At 26.9% G+C, this 22,092-nt stretch overlaps 2 protein-coding genes across 5 annotated transcripts in view; both read left to right on the forward strand.

Annotated features, from left to right (window-relative positions):
• Window positions 1–1,634, forward strand: part of nab (NGFI-A-binding protein homolog) — a 218,567-nt gene extending 216,933 nt beyond the window's left edge. The window contains exon 13 of the mRNA XM_075366309.1: window positions 1,284–1,634. Coding sequence (XP_075222424.1) covers window positions 1,284–1,418 — 135 coding nt within the window. The 3' untranslated portion in view covers window positions 1,419–1,634. The remainder of the gene's footprint in view (window positions 1–1,283) is intronic.
• A 3,661-nt stretch (window positions 1,635–5,295) lies between these two features.
• Window positions 5,296–22,092, forward strand: part of Pi4KIIalpha (phosphatidylinositol 4-kinase II alpha) — a 41,256-nt gene continuing 24,459 nt past the window's right edge. Inside the window, exons 1-2 of one of the 4 annotated variants that reach the window (XM_075366314.1) lie at window positions 5,296–5,430; window positions 21,689–21,850. In XM_075366314.1, the coding sequence (XP_075222429.1) occupies window positions 21,814–21,850 (37 nt within the window). In that variant the 5' untranslated portion in view covers window positions 5,296–5,430; window positions 21,689–21,813. Of the gene's footprint in view, window positions 5,431–5,679; window positions 5,849–21,149; window positions 21,307–21,427; window positions 21,851–22,092 lie in introns of those variants that run through there. The other 3 variants (XM_075366312.1, XM_075366313.1, XM_075366311.1) reach the window with 3 other exon arrangements.

The following is a 22,092-nucleotide window of genomic DNA, read 5'->3' on the forward strand; positions in this document are numbered from 1 at the left end:
AGAGAGAGAGAGAGAGAGAGAGAGAGAGAGAGAGAGAGAGAAGTATGATTATGTGTCTAATTTAATTACTAGAATGTAAAATATCATCAACATGACAGTAAATTTGAAATAACCCATTTTCTATTTTACACTGCAAAATGGATATTTTTAGGCATCTGCGTCATTAGAAACCTTCATTATCAGCAGATGCTTTTCTAGATCCACTTTTAATTTATTGATATTGAGACAAATTTTTTGTTTATATTTTTAAATAATTGTTTTAAACAAACTCTGCAAGATAAATAATGTACTGGAGAAAAGTTTGTTAGGTGTATGCCACTAATTTATTATTGTAATGTTATATAAGTTGTAAATCAGTTTTTATAGATATAATTTTTAATTTATTTTGTTTATCCAGTTAGGTTTTTTTATATCACAAATCTAATTCAACTAATTATCTGTAATGATTTCATCCTGACAGTTAATAATTAGAATTATGTAAAACTATAAATTTTTAATGACAAACTGAAAAGAATTTATAAATAGAATTCATTATCTAAAAAATGAATAATTTTACATAATTATAATCACTGTACCTGAACAAGACATAGGGTTTATGACAGTTGTTACACTGTCTTCATACATTCTAATATTTGGCACCATTCTAATATTTGGAAACCTCCAGAGCAGTTCTGTGATCTGGACATAGACTAGTATGGTAACTCTGCCTGAAGGCAGATACACGGTTTTGATTTTCAATTGAACATTTTATATTGCATCAAGAGTCCAGCTAGTACCCAAGATCAGACCAACATGGGAGTGAGGCAGTGACAGGAAAAAATTGTAGGAATTCAAGACATAGAATTGGGATTGCCTGCCCAGACTGCTGTAAGGTTTGCACAGGAGAGTTTCCCCCCTGAGAGTACTAAAGGTTTTTAGTCAATTTCACTTTATAAGGTAACTTAGTAGTACACACGGTCAAAATAAACGCACCTAATTATTTGCTTGTGTTTTAATTTTAAAATATTCCACAAATATTTGAAATAAATGATTAACTGCTACAAAAATATATCAACTTTTATCTATTTTCTTTATCTAACAATTTTATATTTTGTATTGGTCAAATCAGCTTTTTACTACTTCCATGACTACTCCAGATTCCATGAATTTTCAGTTTGATCGTATAAGTATACATAGAGACAAATCTACACTTCCAATTATGTGTATTCCATAGATTCATTCACATTAATTTGGATATCTAATCTATTACATTTAACATTTTTTCTTTATTTTTTTTTTCATAGGTGATTGCTTCAAGTGGCGGTAACATCATAGCAGTTGCAAACCCTGCTTTATCCATGTCTCCAGCCATAACAAATCCTCAAGTTCTATTAAAAAAAGAATTGCCTCTTGTATCAACTTCTACTGATACAAACTAAATAGATTCATAACAAATTTATTAAAATAATATGTAATAAATTATGACAAATTAGTGAGAATATAATAATAATTGTATGATTTATATTATTTACTGCTATAGTAATAAATAAATGAAATTTATTTAAATTTTATAAATGATTATAATATGACCTAGATTTTTTTAATTTTTCTTTTTTCTATTATTGTTTTGTGTCAATTTAGAATTGTGGCATGTTTTACGATAAAATATTTCTTGTATATATTTATAATAGTAATAATAATAATAATATTTGTTAATTATATTAAATAAATATTATTGCAAATTTTTATCATATACCTTTGTTTTGTTTTTTCCTATTTGCTTAGTTTTTATTAACCTTAGTATTGTAAATAAATAGAAATAATGTACAAACAGAATTAATAGCAAAGTTTTCATTTTATGGTTATTGTTTACATTTAATAGAATTTCTTGATTTAATTCTTTTAATTGAGATTTAGCTAACATAATTTACATTATGTTACTTTATTTATATATTTTTTTTTTTATTAATGTAATAAATTTATTTTTCATTAACTATACCTCTATACACATAATTATTCATGAAATACATAAAGTGGTTAATTAATGTTTGTTAAGTTTTAGTGCCTTGATGAAGCATGATGTACGTAACGAAGTATAGAAGAAATTTTTCTGTCAAGCTACGAAAAGTATTGATATCACTAAACTTGGAAAATTGTTGAATTTTCGCTAAAAATAATTGCTTTATAATAATTTTTTATTTGCATGATTCACATTAATCCCTGAAACTAATAAATAACTTTGATATAGATTTATTTTATAATTTATAATTACAGATTGCTAGTTAATTCTGAGGTTGCCAGTACAGGCTTGAGATTTTTTTAGTTTATTTGTCATCTTTTCTTAAAATTAAAAAAAAAAAATATTTTATTTATTTTAATTTCTATAATTATGATGTCAGACCAGAGAAACATATATTTTAAAAAGGAAGAAAGGATGAATTAAATGATAGGCGAAAACATGTTACACTTGTTAGAAATCTAATCTGAGATCAGTTAATTTAGAAAATTAATTTACCAGATACTTTGTCATTATTTCACTAATCTGTTTTCTTATTTAGTTAGATTCAACTTCAAATATGGGAAGGATGCTTATTTTCCATGTATAAGGTTGATAAGTTAAGACTTAGCTGAATTGCTTAAATATTAAACCTATCAGTTCTTCAGTTCTTTTTCCCAGTTACCAATGTTAAGTTCCAATTAGCAATACATTTTAGCCTGGGAAACCTGTGAGTGTGTAAATAAAGAATGATCTGAAAGTTCTGAGACAGGAGGCAGGTGGAGCTTTATGTAATTAAGAATAGCAAGTAACTGTACCCATTGTTCATGAAGAGAAATTGTGCATATAATCTTTATTACATTCTAGGGTTGCCAATCCAGTTTTATATCACTTGTGTAACTGGCCAGTTTGTAGTAAGTTGAATCCAATAACAATGTTGGCCAAGAGAGAAAAGTGAGAAACTAATAGCACTATTAATCTTTAACGAGAACAACTTAATAAATTATAATTATATCGGTATATGTGAACTTTTATTATAGTATCTACTTACTTTTAATGCGTTTTGGAACTCTGTTACATCCTCAGAAAATCACTCACTGGAGGTCATCATCACATCAAGGTAAAATGAAAAATGTAAAACAAACAAACACATACACATACAAAGTCATAACACAATCAACAGACATACAAAACCACACAGAAACGTGATGTGTTCACACTGTCGTCCATGGACAGCAACTATGTTTGTGCACGGTTCTGTGTGTTTGTTAATTAATTGTGTTATGACTTTGTGTGTGTACGGTATGTTTGCTTTTCATTTTTCATTTTATTTTGATGTGATGATGACCTCCAGTGAATGATTTTCTGAGGATGGTACAGAGTTCTGAAACGCATTAGAAGTAAGTTAGATACCATATTAAAAAGTTCACATAGACCGATATAATTACAATCTATTAAATTAGTTATCAATTGTGACTTAGATACATTAAGATGAATTTTAGTACAACTTATCCTTAACCTGTTGATCTAATCCAGGTAAATCTCTGTGCTATTCTGATACACATGTATAACACTACCACTTCATGAATCAGGAATGCAGTTACCTGTTGGTCTCGACAAAGTAAAGATTTAACACTTTAGATCTTGGAGAATTGTGGATTACCATATGACTTTTTCACCAGACGCTTTCATTTTTGAGATTCAACTGACAGCACTTCACAGTTGCATTAGTGTACAAGGTAGTAATTAATTTTTTATTTCATAAAATATTATAAACTAAAAACAACCTTTTAATAATAAATATTATCTTTCTTTTACAGGACATTTATTTTTATTAAGAACAATATTTTCAGACTATTGTTGAGTGTTTTTCAGTGTACTTCTGTAGAAAAAATTAATTATTGTAGTTTCATTAATAATAATGTTGTTGATAAAACAACAAATAACACGAGTTTTTTTTTTTAATAGCAAATTACAACTTTAAGCAAGAATCTGATTTCTTAAATGGTGAAATAGGGAAAATTTTCTTTTTATTTAGACTTTAACACACCCTAAGCAATTAAACAATTAAATTAAAGCAGTTAAATTGTAGGGTAGGTTTGTAGGCTAATAACATAGATAAAATATTTAGATTATACAGAATACAGAAAGGTTGTTATTATAATTCTAAAGAAAAAATCTCAATATATATATGTTCTATTATTTAAAAGTTGTTAAAAGAAGTTGCAGTTCCATTTTTGTATATTTTTAAATGGGTTGCATGAGAGAAATAATATTAAAAATATATTGAACAATAAGAAGCATAATATTTTCTTAAAAATAGTAAATTATTTTGACCACTTCTCCATGATTATAAGTTATAAGAACCTTGGAATTATGTTACAAGAAAGCTCCTGCAACATAAATAAAATAAAATTCTTACATTTTAAAACTGAAGTAACAACCTACGTGACTTACTTCTGTGGTGAAGATGTGTATTTCAATCAATTTTGATTGCTGCAGATGAATATTTTAAAATTTATAAATTATTATAATTTAATTTTTAAATCCATCACTAATGATAAAAGATATATTTATAAAATATAATAAATGACCAAATTAGAATTACATAAATTATTTTGTACATTTGTTGATATAATTTGTTCATATTACAATTAAACAGAGAAATAAATAAATATTATTACTAATGTTAAAAAAATTAGTTTATTGAAGCCTACTTATGCTAAAAACTTTAGGGGTCATAAAAAGGAGTTTGAATTCCTTATAACACTCCTTTTTTTTGAAATGGTACAAATTCTAATTGCAGATTTGTTTAGTCTTAAAGTAGTATGCCAATAAGTAAATACATAATCATAGAAATTTAGAATTTCACCTGGTGAAATTAAGGAAGTGAAAATTAACAAAATCAAATATCTTCTAACCAAATAAGAAAAACTATTAATTCTCTTAAATGATTATTCTCAAATTTCTTCAAATATTGATATTCAGTATTAAAATTTTGTCTCCGAAAACATAATCTTAAAACTGGTAGGTATACAATATAAACATAGTAATATTGATGTACTTAAAAAATAAATATCAAGAATACACATAAATATACTAATGTCATTAGTTTATCAATTATCAGTAAATTTTATCTCCAAGTGTCACTCTTTTGTTAAATTTACATTCTCTCTCATTTTAGTAATTCATTTATTCAGTTTATTTAAAATAAGTGAATCAGTTTTTGTGTAAACACATTTAACAAGTTTCTAATAATAATAATAATAATATACTTATTTATTTTTAATATAATTATATAATATGTATTTTAGAATGTCTTTATTATGTATCTAAATATTCTGTGATATTACTAAGTTGCATGTGTTTGATCTAAATAGTTTCCATCATTATTTTAGTAATGTGTTTTTTTTTTTATTGAGATATTTAATCTGAACTCGTTATAATTAAGATTGGTAAGGGTCATGCCATTTTTTTCTTGGTTATATTTTTAATTTATTCATTAGCTTGTTTTAATGAAATTTTGATGTTAATCCTGAAATACGGCTACTACTGTTTTATACATTTAACTATACACATGGAAATTTTATTAATGATACATCTGTGTAAAAGCAAGCATTTTTTCTGTATATTTTTGTTATCACTACAGATTGTATTTTTTCAGTTGAAATGTTTGTAAAATGAATAATTTGTGTTATTAAATTAGTAAGAACTTTGATGTTAAATGTAAAAATTTAGTTATGTATCTAAAACAAGTACCTCTTTAGAAAAATATTAGTTTAATATTATTATCAGTAAATGTTTTTAATACAATGTGTAATATAATATAAATTAAACAAATGCGTTTGTATAATCATACCACAAATGATGAAGGTAAGTCACTGTAAATCAATTAAAATTATTTAGCTGTCTTGTTTATGTTAATGTGTTTTTACTAGGGTAGGTACGATATTTGACATCTAGGTCAAACTGTCATTTGTTTCACTTTATATGGGATCTGTTTGACTTAATTACCTTTTGTTTGATTTCTCTCTTTTTGTTATTATAATACCTACATAATGTAATCTAAAAACCAGTTTATATTAAAAAAAAAAATTAAAATGATAAAATACTTACTAGAATGCCAGAAATAAAGTTTTACCAACAAACTACTTTATTTTTTACAATTTATACAAAATTTTCCTACTTTTCTTTATAGCAATATCTTACCAACAAATAATAACATAAAATTATAACAAATTTCACTTTTTTGGTCAAAATTAATTTTTTATCAACTTAAGTAATATTACTAATACTATTTTTATTTCTATGTGTACATTGCAATCTGTTCTAATGGACAATAAGTAACCTTTCCCCAATAGCTCAATGAAATGAGGATGATTAATGACTTTTAAAAGAGGTATAGTCATATTTAGACTCAGACTGACTATTCCTGAAACATGTGGCAAATTGAACCCCAATCACCAAAGTGCACAGATATCCACTGTCTGTTATTCAAACCCATATAAAAGCTACTAATTTTGCTAGGATTTGAATCCCAGAGCCTTCGACTTTGAAAATCAAGCTGTTAAAGAGTAATTTGTGATGACAAGTTAATCACTTGACCAGCCCAGTGAGTTTATTACTAATATGTATTGTTAATAAAGTTACTAACATTTTTGTTTGAGGCAATGTTAATTTTTTTTTTTGGCTACCTTTATGTAAAGGAACTTCAAAATTTCACAAATAATCTCTCAGTTTAAACTCTTTTATTGATTGCATAACATTTTCTTTATAAGCATGGTACGTAAGTAGAAAAAAGCTGACAACACAGCTGAAGAACTTTCCCATCACACGGCTCTTTTCTGAGGCACTGCTTAACACACAATTTAATTTATCATTTTATATAAATATAATATTTTTTGTTTAATTAATTCAATAATGATTCTAACTAAAGTACACATGCATACCATACTTCAATCTTGTGGGTGTGGCAGTACTACAGCCAATTTAAATACTTTTTTACACTTTAAATATTATTCATTTATTTAATTCTACCTGTGACATCACTAAATAGCAGACAATTAAACACCTGTACATCAGTGCTACACTACCTTTTTGTATCCCTTAGATGTCAAAATGTCAAGATCCAACGAAAACCGCATATGCCCAAATTACACCAATTACAATACTTTCCTTTCTAAAGCTATAAAACTAAACGGGAAATTAAAAAGAATTTATTTCAAAGCAAAACCCATAGACAGTTTATCAGTAATGCTACTAACATTATTTTCTGCTAGTAACATTATTAATAACATGTTCACATCTTTAGATCTAGACCAACAGGGGATGGATTGGAAAAAACCAACAATGTTATTAACATGCCGCTATAAAAAAAATATAAAACATTTATTAATAGCAAACATTTATTAAGAAAGTTTTTAATGGCATACGTTATTAATAATTAAAAAAATAATTACTAACAAATGTTTCAACACACTTTTGTAGATTCTTAATATTCTATTAATAACATTGTTAATAGCACACCTTATTAGCAATGTTATTGTTGAAATATATTTTGCCTGTAGATCTTATACAGTCTCAGGTCATCATCCCTGAGATAATCACACTCCCATTGAATTATAATATCCTAATACAGGCTATGTTTTTCTGCTACAATCTTTTTTTTTTTTTTTTTTTTTTGTATTTATTTGTTTGAGTATGAGTTAGCATGATTTTCAAATTCAGTTACAAAAAGAGTATTATACGTTTCAATATACTCAAACTGGGGTCTGATTGTGCCACAGAACAGTTGTCACAATAGTTTAGTAGCAATTATATAATTCACTCAGTTAACTTATGTGTCAGGTACATATGCATAGATAAAATACAAACATAAATTCCTATTGTACTTCAGGCTAGAAAAATTTTTTTTTCTTCTCAAATTACATTCATAATTTGTCCAACAACAGGATTCATATTATATGAAAATTGCATATATTTTTTTTTAAATTTAAACTTCTTTACTAATCTGAAAATAACAGATTTTGTGCAACTCTGAATGTTGAGAGAAAAGATTAGCACAGTAAAAAAAAATAAAGGAATCTCAAAATGTTCAATTGTTAGATTTTCTACTTTACACAAAGGCTTGAGTTAATTTTGATTTACATTTATAATTTCTTACCACCAGAGCAGCACAGCAATTTATTGTTAACTAATTAAAACGTTTAGATTAGCATAATAAAATGACCCTTTCAGTTATATAAAATAAGAAAAATCACAACTCACTTTTTAAATATTTGAAAATATACTTTCAAATTTTCTCTTTCAACTTATCATTCTTTTATGGTAGATAGCACTATTCTTAATGATGCTTGTCTTAAGTGATTAAGAAACCCATTTGAGTATACAGAGTGACCTTAAAAGGTGAGGCCAAACTCTAGGAAGTGATTCTACTTAACATACTGAAGAAAAAATGTTCAGTGAACATAGGTCCAAAAATTGCATATTTTGTGTTTTTTAAGAAAAAATCTATTTTTCAAGAACGGAATATTTTTTAACATAAAAAAATATTAGTTTAAAATAAAGTAAATTTTATTGTGTTATCTCTAAATAAATATAATTACAAATAAATAAATAAATTTTTTAGAAATTTATTTATCTGAAACTTTCTTATCTGAAACTAATGGCAATTTTGCAAGTTAATTTTTTCTTTATCTCTGAGTATATTTTCTTTTTTTGTTTTGCATTTTATGTCCCTTTTTACCTATAAGTGTAGGTAGGTTTATAGCCATTAGCATTGTTAGACCTTATATTGAGATCTTCAGTGAAGTTATTTGCTGACATGGGTGCATATAAAAAAGGTGGTCTAACATGTTTGTGTTGTTTAGGGTGATTAGTCTGAAAATGAAAATACTAGATGCACTGAACTATTTTCTTATTTGTTTTGAAATTGTTTTGCATAGTTAAACAATGCTCTATGGAAACACATTTCTCCTACATGTCTAAAAATTATAATCTTAGTTATTACCTTACAGAAGTATAGAACTCTGATCCAGCCAGATTACTGTTTTCTTCCTGAATTAATAAACAGACAACATTAAATTTTAATCATTTATCATTACCTGCTATTTAATCACGGTAAAAAACTTTCACAGTAATTTTATTTTTCTTTAAAATTTTTCACAAAAAGCGTGCACCTTTTATAATTACGTCTCACAAGTAAATCAATAGAAATTTTTATTTAAAAACTAACTTAATCTATCAATATGTCACAATATGAAAACTATTGTTAACATAGTTACTAAGAATTGAGATTTTTTCTGATGAAAATATTACCAGATTTTAGTAGAAAAGTATTCATATGTAATTTCATTCAAACTGATTTATTTATTAGTTCTTACTTCATTTTTATTTTATCAAGGACACAGGCTCAATGATCATGCACTCACACATTTTCGCAAAGATATTTTAAATGATTTGTAGTTGCCAGAGATATACACAGGAATTTTGGTATAAAAAAGTACCAAAACCAGGAAATATTTTTATAGCATTTTATTTTAGGATGAATTACAATATGTTCAGAGCATATCTCTGTTTACTTTTCAAAATAATCACCATGGAGCTCAATGCACCTGGAATCAAGTTGCATAATTGTAAAATTGATTACTCTCTTTATAATGTCATCACAAAGTCTTGAATCTTATCATAAAAGATTACCCACCTAGATTTTTTAACTTTTTTAAGTAAGTGATAATAATTTAAACCAAGATATGTGCAGTGGAAATTAAACTTCCAACTTGTGCACTGTAACAACTGTGTGATATGAGCAGAGTGCTGATAGTCATTCATGTAGTAGCAGACGCTACTGTTTGTTTTGTACTGACCAAAACAGTTTCATCCTTTGTTCTTCCACGCAAAACAACTAAATGACTGAATATTGCACTTATTAGTATATTGAACTTAGTAGTATTTGGAATTAACAAAATCATTTTAAATACTCAGTGAAATGTTTGTTGCTGCTGAAGTCTGGTTATTTCAATTATCATGTGAATATTATATATATATATATATATATATATATATACTTTCCAAACAGTTATTAATCTTGTTAAATTTTTTTTATTTTAATATTTTCTTTTTATCAAAAGGTAAAAGTGAAGGTTTTCATTGCATTGAATTTAATTTAATGTGAAACTGAATAGTTTTCTTGAATGGTTTATTCTTCAGTAATTCCCAACAAATAATAAATTTTTTTCAGTGATAACATGATTAATAACTATTCTGTCAATCTATCTTGCGTAATTTAGTAACTTTTCTTTCATCTGTAAGGTTCTAGACTCAAATTTCAGTAAGGCTCAGAATTTCTCATATGCTTTAAATGCTATATGTATATCCTACCATATAAGATCTGAGCTTCAGGTAAATTATTTTGTTGACAGAAAAAACCTTAATATTAAAATGGTTTTGTAAATTATTATTTTGGAAATTTAATGAACTTTCTTGTTTTTTTACATTAATTGCTATTCTTTTTGGTGGATTTGTAGATAATCACCAAAAATCATTGTACATTTTAAGAATTAATTATAAAAATTTAGAACCATCATTAAATGAAAACAAACTTTTTATTATTGTTTGAGATTCAGCTTTATGAATAGGCAGTTCAACCACCAGTTAGGCATTAGGTGCAATCTCTAGGTAGCAGATGTTGTCAGAAAAGCCCACTGATAGTGCTGCTCCATCTCACATTTGCAAATGGAGACATGGTACTTATTAAAGATAAAATTAAACAGGTACGTGGTAAGAAAGGTATTGAAGAGAGGAAATGATTTGTGCACATGCACATGTGTGTGTGAACGTGCGTGTGCACAGGAACTGCAAGTACCTAAGTAACACTAGAAAGGTGTCCTTACCCAAATTTATCCAGTAACGCCAGTAATTTTCTTAAGTTCCTAAATGCATCACAAAATAATAATTGTTGTGTAGTCAAACAAAAAATGTGCATACAAATACATAAATTAAAATACATCCGTCATATTCTGACTAACAAGCTTTAGACACCCAGTTTCATTGCTAGGAATGATGATGAACATAAATATACAATTTTATACACACAATTTTTTTTTAAATTTTTATATAGATTCAATTTTTATTCAACTTTCCTTTAAAGTAAAATACTTTGATGTATTAACCAACTTATATGAAAAATAATGTAATGTTTCTTTGGTATTAAAATTTTTTTTTTTAATTTGAGATTTTAATTTATTTATTTTTAATTTTTAATGAGCTGATCTTGAAATAAATAATATAAAAAATAAAATCATCTTACAGCATTGCCGAATTATTTTAAATGAGCATAAGAATTGGATAAAACTTGTTATTTTAATAATGAATAAGTTTTTATTATAATTAATTAGTAGTCATATTATATAGGTTTTGTAGTCTGTCAGGAAGTTGTTTTTATCAATATTTAGCAAAATGTAAACATTATGTTGGATGATAATAAAACAATAGCTTTTGATAACAATGGTTTCATACTTATTGTTGGTTATTCATTAAACCAATATTTTCTTACTCTATTGCTTTGTTCAAGGACTATTTCTTGATTAAAAATTCATTACAATTAATATTTGTACAAAAAGTCCATTTTGTGTTGTGTATTTGTTAAGTATTTTAAACAGTTTTATCTAATTTTAACAATTAAAAATTGTAATTTTCTTTTTGTTTTAAAAAGAAAATTAATTTTGTAATTAGTTTTAATATATGAAATGTAAATAAATTAATTTTACAGCAATGTATATTGTTGAACTAGTATTCTGGAGGTTAAATAAATAATATTCTAACCTACTATTTCAGAAGTATGATAATTATAGATTATTTATCTCATTGAAACATACGCTATATTTATTACTATAGGATGATTTATCTTTATTCTAAAAGGGTGTGTTGCAGGAAAAATAATTGTTGGAAGGTAAATATAACATTTAGCTGTTTGCTAGTTCAAAACTGCTGTGTGATATCAATGTTAATTCTCAACATTACCAATTAAATTCAGATTGTAAGAATTGTTTAAAAGAATGCTTCTTAGTAACTGAGCCCAACTCAGATATTAACCTACATTATTCGAATTTCATGAGTAGTATGTAAAAGCCATAAACTTAATATTCAAATAATATGAAGTTGGTTACTAAAAAATCTGATTAAAGTAATATATTAAATGAAAATACACAATTCAGACTATATATAGTCTATATAGTGAATAGTTTTCATTTATACACTAGTTTTATTTAAAAACCATTAAAAATATCAACAATATTTTGTTTTTCTGATATGCAAGATCAGAATTTACCATTAATCAAAAAATTAACCATAAACATTTTCTTTTTAATATACTTTCCATAACTTTTTTATTGAGCTCTTCTCCTTTCTTAAATGTCTCTTTGTTTAGTTACTCTGAATCATCAGTCACTAAACTAAGTCATCACTTAATGATTTTCACTGAATATTGAATTAGACATTTTTTTTTTTTTTATTATTGGATAAGTAGATAATTATTAATTCTTGTACTAATACTTGGTGAACTGTAGTAATAATTATTTAGCATTATTTATGTTCATACATTTACTTATATAAACATAGATTTATTTATGTGCATTGAAAATGCTTGATTTTACAAAACAATTTTGTCTAATTACACATTTTTACCTTTTAATAAAAAGAAAGAAAAAAATATACATTTTATATGAGAAAAACTTTTATGATGAAAGTTCTAATGTTAAATACTTCTTTAATAATACAGTATTATGCGTTATTTAGTTGATCTTCATCATTAATACTAGTGATATTTTTTGAAAGACAACACCTTCATTACAATATTTCTATTAACTCAGTTAAATTGTTTATATTAACAAAAAATGTATTGTATCTTTAATTGTGCTGATAATTAGTTGGTTATTTCAGTCAATTTAAATGTTTTAAAACTGATTAATAAATAATAATAATGTAGATTATCAGTAAAACTAATTAACTTTGACTAAAATATAAGTTAATCAGAATAATATAATATAAAGCACATTTCAATATTTAAAAAGCAAGATGTCTTTTATACAATTTTTGAAATCTACAATATTGAAACTCTTTTCTCTACTTTCCATTATTATTGGTTGGCTGGTTAGAGTAGTGACAACTACTCTTGACATCTAAAGGAGATGGTCTCAGGTTTGATTCTTTAAGAAATTTCTGGTATTTATTTTTCATCTATAATTTCATCTATTTTATTTCATTCATTAAATATGAGAAAAAGTATGTCTGAGGTAGTAATAAAATATTTTACAGGAAAGTCAATAGTAGGATTTGAGTATTAATTTACTTAAACTGCCAGTATTACATAATATTATCTTATATTATGACTTTAGCATGTACTTAGATACAAGTCATTCCCAAAACAAAAAATCATACACACTTACGAACACACTTATTTAATATGAATAAAGAGTTTTAGTTATTACCTTTTTTATTATAACAGTTCTTATCCTAATTGCTTAAAAAAAAGGAATTTGGAATTTTTTGTACCTTGCAAAAAGTGCATAATCTTTTCAAGGAGGAAATACATCAATTTTGTCATCCATCTGTTGTTTCAATCATGTAGTAGTACATGCTTCTGAAGGAGAAAAAAAAATAGTCACCACCTCACAATTTGAGACCTAAGACCTGGTAGACCTTCTCAGCTTTTTTAATAAAACCTTTTAAATCCTTGGTTAGGATCAAACTAGACTTTAGCTATCAACTAATACAAAAACATTGTCAGATGAAAAAATGTCTTATCATCCTAGAAATAAATAGATAGTTTTTTAAGTCATTATGCTCTGGCTGGCCATTAACCAGGCCAAATGAGAAGGACTTCCTCAACAATGTATACTGGATAGTAAAATCAAAAAATTTTTTTAATAGTTCATAAGGAAGCTGTACTATTTTAAATGGAGTTGTTACCTGAAACACAGTAATATTCTTAGATAAAATTATGTACTGAAATTCTTCACCTTCTTAAGTATTGTTAAGCTGTCTTGTCTTATTTAGTTAAAATATTCTGTGTTATTTATCAAAGTAACTGAAGAGTTAGTATGTATTGCGTTATTAATTTCAAATGTAGTAAATGTAGGGGAAAAATTACTTTTCCAAGCAGTTTTTTTATTCCCTCTATGAGCTGATACATGCAATCTAAAGCATACAGAGAGAAATGTCAATGAATGATTTGATGTAACTGAAAATTCTGACGAATATTAGTTAAATTTTTAGAAATTTTATTCAATAAAAAGTTCATTGGTAAATTTTTGTTTAAAAGTTATGTATATTAATTACATCATATTAGCAGTATCATTATTTTTACAGTAAAAAATTATATAGTCTCAGAAATTAAAACTAATTTTATAGTGTCCCATGAAGAAACTGAGAAACTTTCAATCCATGTTGCACTGGTGAAGATAATGAAAAATGTCCGTAAAAACATATGTTTGGAAATTCTTGTTACGGCTAGCACAATATTTCGCTTAGATTTCAGCTCTTTCAATAAAAAGAAACCCTATTGTAATTTCTGAGACCAAAATTAAGAAGTAAAGTTGATGGTTTCTTATGTAATTAAATAAAAAAATTAAACTAATATAATTAAATAGAATAAAGCATGTCCCAGAATTGTAACTCCAGTAGTTATTAAGATATCCGACGTGAAACACAAAATTCAGTGTCAAAAAACAAGTTTTTTTTTAGGTGAGTACCAGAATAGCTTTGTTAAATGACAAATGAGGGGAAGATTTAGTAACAAAACATGTAGAAAATTTAATTCTGAGAAATATAATGTAAATACAGCCAATAAAGAGTAAATAAAAACTTGTTTAAATCAGTTTTTTATTAAAGCAAAACAGATGCAAAATTGACAGAAAATCGCATTATTCTGTACTTTTTTCCTGTTTTGCCTCTGGGAATCACCATCAGGTATTACTTAAGAGGATGATACTCGTATGTATGAGTGCAAGTGAAGTGTACTCTTCTACAGTCTCAGGTCGACAATTTCTAGATGTGTGGTTAACTGAAACCCAACCATCAACGAACACCATTATCCACGTTCTAGTATTCAAATCCGTATAAACCTTTACTAGGATTTGAACGTTGGAACTCTCGACTTTGAAATCAGCTGATTTGCGAAGACGCGTTCACCTCTAGACCAACCTGGTGGGTTGCATTATTGTGCACCCAATAAACATTATTCTTAACACACCAAAAAAAAAAAATAAAATACATGAAATCTCAAATGGTAACAGAATAACGAACCTCAGTTACAGTAATTGTTTGAAATTCCCTTCTTCACAATATATTAATACACAGCACTGCCAGACTTAAAATAATTCCGGTGGCTTATAATCTCAGAATCGTTTCGTATAAATTCAATAGCTTTTTGTATTTTAATGAGTAACTTCTTTAATATTAACTTTTTATCGGATACTATTGTTTTCATATGGCCCCAAATGAAGATTTCTAGTGGTATTAAGTCAGGTGATTGTGGTGGCCAATTGATTGGTCCACCACCTTCAATCCAGTTTAAGAAATTAGTATTCAAGTGATTTCTAGCAACTAAAGTAAAATGTGGTGTTGCACCATCATGCTGTAAAATCATTTGCAATCTAATTTGTAAAGGTACATCCTCCAAAACAGCCGGCAAATTATTTTTAAAGAAATGAACATATGCACATCCTGTAAGATTTTCATTGAAATCAAATGCTCCCAGAATTTTGTCATAAATAATGCCACACCAAACATTAATGTGAAATCTATGTTGGAAACTTCTTTTCACAGTACCATGTGAATTGTCATTGTTCCATAAATGACTATTTTTAGAATTGAAGACCCCGTTTCTCGTAAAAGTGGTTTCATTAGTAAATAAGACTGAATTTACTTTATCAACGTTGTCTAGTCAATGTTAACAATGATAGAAATTTAACTGCCGCGGGTAATCTGTTGGCCGCAAATTTTCTGCAGACGAAAAGAATAAAGATTTTCTTCCGTAGGATGTGTCATATTTTGTGTTTTGACCGACCAGTGCGACATGAAATTCGCCTTGTATTAATGCCTGGGCTACGATGAATATGCTGAATCATACAATGTGTATCATTAATACGATCGATGATTTAACTGGCGTTCAACAGAAAACGAACACGTTGGAAGTGACCCTTTCGTTCGTAAATGCTGATACACCGAAGAATGTTTAATAAGAATGCTTAAATGAATGATTTATGAAGAATGAATGATTTTTAAAAAAAAGTTTATTACGTACAGAAAGAATAATACAATTTTTTGTCTATTTTTCGTCTATTTTGTTTCAATAAAAAACTGATTTTTAAAAGTTTTTATTTAATTTTTATTAGCTGTAATTTTCTCTGACTTAAATTAGCTGCAAGTTTTGTTTCTAAATCTTACGCATTTATTAATCATTTAACAAAGCTATGTAGTACAAACTTAAATAAAAACTATTTTATCGACGCCGAATTTTGTGTTTTACGTCGAATATCTTAAAACTACTGGAGTTACAGTTCTGGGATATGTTTTATTCCATTTCTCAACTCAAATTACATAAGAAACCGTCAAATTTACTCCTTAATTTTGGTCACAAAAAATACAGAATGGCTTCTTTTTAGAGGAGCTGAAATCCGATCAAAATATTTCGCTAGCCGTAACTTGAAAACAAAGCAGTTCCAGACATATATTTATTAACCCATCGGGTTAGTCTAGTCTTCGGAACGCGTCTTCGCAAATCAGCTAATTCCGAAGTCGAGAGTTCTAACGTTCAAATTCTAAGTAAAGGCAGTTACTTTTACGCGGATTTGAATACTAGATCGTGGATACCAGTGCTCTTTGGTGGTTGGGTTTCAACTAATCACACATCTCAGAAATGGTCGACCTGAGACTGTACAAGACAAACTTCATTTACACTCACACATATCCTCTGAGGTAATACCTTCCGTGGTTCCGGAGGCTAAACAGAAAAAGAAAGACATATATGACATTTTTTCATCATTTTCACGAGTAGAACATGGACTGAAAGTTTCTCAGTTTCTTCGTGGGACACTATATAACTAATTCCTAAATTAATTACTGTGTAAACAAAAAAAAAGGGATTAATTCATGTGTATATTTATACTGTTTGGGTTAGTGTAATTTTTAATTAATAGGTTAGGAAAAAAATTTACATCATTACATGTTGAATAATTATATACTTTGCATCAGTTAAGCACTTAGGAAAAATTTAACTTTTTTGCCAATATTGATTAATCAGACTGTGGATACCGTTCTTCTTTGATGGTTGGGTTTCAATCAATCATATGTCTCAGGAGTGGTCAACCTGTGTCTGTTCCAGACTACATGTTTACTGATACACTTACACTTACACTTACAATGCAACTACGTCAGACCTGGCAAGCCAGTAGCAGTAATTGCATTTGCATATTCACATACACATATTCACACATTCACACACACATATTCACACATTCACACACACATATTCACATATTCACACATTCACACACACACACACACACACAGACCCAGCAGCAGCTGGAAAACTGGTTAGAGAAATATATATAAAATGAATAATAAAACCTAGAATACTTCTAAACAAAATAATATGTTTTAAAAAAAGTATTTAACACATTATAAGTTTATAAATATTAACATATAAGTATATACTTAAAATCACAGTAGTCGTGTGATTTTAATGCAGAATTAAAAAGGTTTAGGCAGGCATGTCAACTGTAGAAAAAGAAGAATCAAAGATATATTTTTGTTGTTGTAGCTTTTTTTATTTACATGTATGAGAATAGGCCAGCTCATTTTTACTTTCAGTATTTAAGTTTTAAATTTTTGGGAATCAAATAACAATAGCTCTTGGTATGACTGCTTTCTTATCAGTTAATTACGTTTAAAGAAGACAAACCACAAGTTTCCTATATTAAATTTTTTATTAGTGGGAACATTTCACAAATCTCTAGAGTCAGTCAACTATTATGTGTTTTTTTTCTCAATATTTTCATCATACATGCATACATATATATATTATTGAAATTATTCTTTTTAAGATTTTTATTATTTTTCTATATTATTCAGTTATATTTTAAATTGTATTAACACAAACCACCTAGCATGGAATATTGAGATAAGACATATCTTACCTTAATGTTATCATCAAAGTACTTTTGTGGGATCTGGCATGTTCAGTCATTATTGAATTCACTTAATTAAACTGCACATAAAATATTAAAAATAATAAAATAAACCATTTACATGGTATAATGTTTGTATAGTAAGATATGTCTTTCTCAATATTCTCAACTAAATGTTTTTTATTAATAGAATTTAAAATATGTATATATACTATCCTCTTATATATATAAAATAATAATATCAGCGTCCTTGTTGCAGTTTCACCTGCAATATTAGTTACTTACATTTCCTGTTGCAGTCAGTTGATGTTTAGCCAATCAGGGGGCTCTGCCCTCTGGATCCACTGGTTTTCATTAAATTCAAGCTTGTAAAAATAATAATGATAAATAAAAGCTAAAGCCTGTTAAATTTATAAAAACTACCAGTTGATTGTGATTTCTTAAGAGCAACAATTTGGTCATTACAGGACCCACTTATGGGTTTTTAGATTTCCTGGTTGCAACTTTGCTTGTGAAATATATAATCAGAATTACAAACATAAATTACCATTACAATGTTGCCAACTCTCATAAAATTGATTCAATAGCAGTGTATAAAATGATAAAAATGTATATTTTTTTACTCCTTAGAATTAAAAAAAAAAAATCAGAAACGGATTTAGATATTTATATGAGGAGTATCTGCAAGCCCAGATAAAGTGAATATCTCATTTAGTATAGTCAGAAATGAGTTAACTTTGTAGTCATTGTTTGAAAATTTCTACTTTTCTTCACACCTTTCACAATCAAATTTCAAAAAATCTAGAAATTAATTTTTAGATATTCACATGAGGATTACACACACCAAAAATCAAATTAATAATATTCATTTGTTATTAAGGAATCCAGAAAATTATAAATTTCATTATTACTCTATTTTAATCCTTTAACCTCATTAGTTCAAAAAATTCTTTCTTAGTGTACATTTACACCAGATATGAAGAAATTTTCATTATTGGTCATTGATTAAACACATGTGCATGCAAACACACACACTACAGGACTAGGATGAGAAAAATTGAATTTAAAGAAGTATGAAAACAAATTCAGGAATGTATTTTTTTAAGATGAATAACTCCTACAAATAATCTTAAGCTTGTTTGTGAGAATATTTTCACTTTTTTTTTATTATGAATATTGAATGCTTAACCCTGAAGCTTCCAGATGAAAGATCTAATGCTATAGAGATCAGTAGAGTTGTATCAACCATTAGTTAATAACTATGTAAGAATTATTGGTGAAGGATTAATTTCTAATCTTTCACAAAAAATAAAATATTTCATTCTTATTGTTTAGACATGTGAAATCCATAATTAATAGTTCTCTAAATTTTATCATTTTAAACTTCATCATTAATTGCCACTAAAACTGTCAAAATATGAAATTATTTTAATTTAAATTTATTAGTTACAGTGAAAATATTACAGATCTATTTAATGCTTTCTTAAGGAACGTGTTTTGCAAAAATCTGTGTTCTTTTGCTCACCTGCAAAACAGAACAGAAAAAATTTCTCTAATGCCAACTTGAAAAGATTGGTTTATAATTAAAATAGAAAAAAAATTATATAATTTAATGAACATGATCAGTAATTTCACATTCAACGAATTGTAAGAATAATAATTTTTATTGCAAAGATAGATTAGTGATTAACATTTACTCACAAAATTATGCGTTTGAAGATATTTTATGTATGAATATATCTTATATCTAATGATATTTTTTTAGTTATAAATTAATACTTTTACAGATATTGATCAACTAAAAAAAAGCAACTAAAAAAAATATAAAAGCAACTAAAAAAAAAAATAATTAAAAAAAGGGTGATAATAAATTTAAAATCTTACAGGCAACAGACAAAAATTTTGTCAGAAATTAATAAATTTAATTGGACTGGTGACCACTGCAGTTGAGCCATGTAATCACAAAAGAAATAATAATTTTCGATATTTAGGCTCATAAACAATTAGAGTTATTCATATTATAAATTTTATTTCAGTCAGCTGTATTAAATCTTATTCATGACATCATTGAATAGCAATGTAATCAAATGATAGTGTAGGTTTATTTTTGTTGAGGAATTTCATGTATTATTAATTAATTATAAGTGGCTGGTTTTGTTAATATGTTTGAATATTAAAACACATTTTATGGTATTAATTAGTTAATAAAATGTGAATCACAATCATGGTATAGCAGTTATTATTCCAAAATTATTTACTGTGTCCAAAATTAAAAAATGTGATTCTAGAGCCTTATTATAGTTATTATTACTCTGTTCAGTAAAGTTAAAGGTAAAAAAAATACTAGTATACTTTTAAGTTTTCAATTGTTAACATTATTTCATATGGCTTCTACAAAAACAAAAATCAATGAAAACTTAAAAAGTATTTAAAATTAATGATTCATATATTTATATTTTAAAAAACCGTATGATTTCATAGTGTTACATAATTCTGTAATTTAACTTCTGATACAGCAATCTGTGACCAATGTTACAATCTACTGATAGTGATGCTTTTGTTTATTCCCATAATTAACATTAATTTGAATAAGTAAATTTTCTATAATTTTAATTATCGTAATTCAAGGTCGTGAAAGTATCCTATTTAAAATTTATAATTTTAAATGATACTTAGAACCGGTTTCTTAAAAGTACCAACTGTCATTTAAGGGCTTTAAGCGGTAAATAATTTAAAGAAAAAAAATACGTTTATTCATGATTTCTAACAAGATATTTTAAAATCATTACTATAATCACTTCAAATTATCAAAATAAAACGTTGTACAGAGGTTTTTAAAAGTACCTTACGCAACTATGTAAACGTAACTCATTTGACTGGCAGTAATTAATTTTAACTTTTATAAAGTTTATATTTCACACATTGATTAAAAAATAATGAATATTTTAGTTGACTGTTTAAAAGGCGCTGTAAAAGTAATAACGTATGGGAAATAAATCAATGTTATTTAAGGATGGTAAAATTGGAAACTGGTCTGGTAGTGTGAATGACATAATCGTAGTTTCTAATTTAATACATGTACCTAAGAAGCAATGAAATACGTTTAATTGGATTATTTAAATAGAAGTTTCGACTTGTCGTAAGGTAAATCAAATTTGATCGTATCTAAATAGATTGTAGAATTTTGTATGTAGTAACATGTCGTATCACTGCGTATCCATGTGACTATGACAAGCTGATCTCACAGCTGTTAACTGCTTGCCGTTCATTAATGAAAACAGTTATGGCGGCTACTTGCGCCGTTGTTCTTCTATAAACTTTGTTGTTGTTATATAAAAATATATATTTCATTTAATGTTGTTAATCAATTATAGTTTAGTGTAAACACATGAATACTAATAAACTTTTTGTGATAAATTTGGTGATATTTTCTCAATGACAGAAGAGCAAACTCAACCATTGAAATTATCATACAGACCGGATGATTTAGTACGAACTAATTCAATAGTATCTTTATCATCTTCAGGTGTTTCAGAATCGGAAGGCACTATTGTACCTGACGTGGCCTTTGTGCCAAGCACTAGTAAAGGTTCGACATCAACAATTGATTCGCCGCGTAATAACCGAGAAAGCCAGCCGCTTCTGGGGCGGATGGAGACAGACTTAGTACAGTTCAACTCATTTCCAGGTATGATGTTAAATTTAAAAATGATTATAATTGTTAAGTTAGTGAAAAAAATTTACTTTTATTTAAGCTTTTAACTTATATTTGGCGTTACTCAAATTACCTTTGTTCATTAATAAGGTTAGAAATAATACTGTTCGAATGACGTTTCAACTGATCGATTTTTTTCATATCGCTTTGCTTTTATTAATTAAATTTTCATCCAGTATATGCAGAACTGTTCAGTATTTTGAACCAGCACATAT

This window comes from Lycorma delicatula, chromosome 5, assembly GCF_047948215.1.
Source record: "Lycorma delicatula isolate Av1 chromosome 5, ASM4794821v1, whole genome shotgun sequence".
Classification (NCBI taxonomy): Eukaryota; Metazoa; Arthropoda; class Insecta; order Hemiptera; family Fulgoridae; genus Lycorma; species Lycorma delicatula.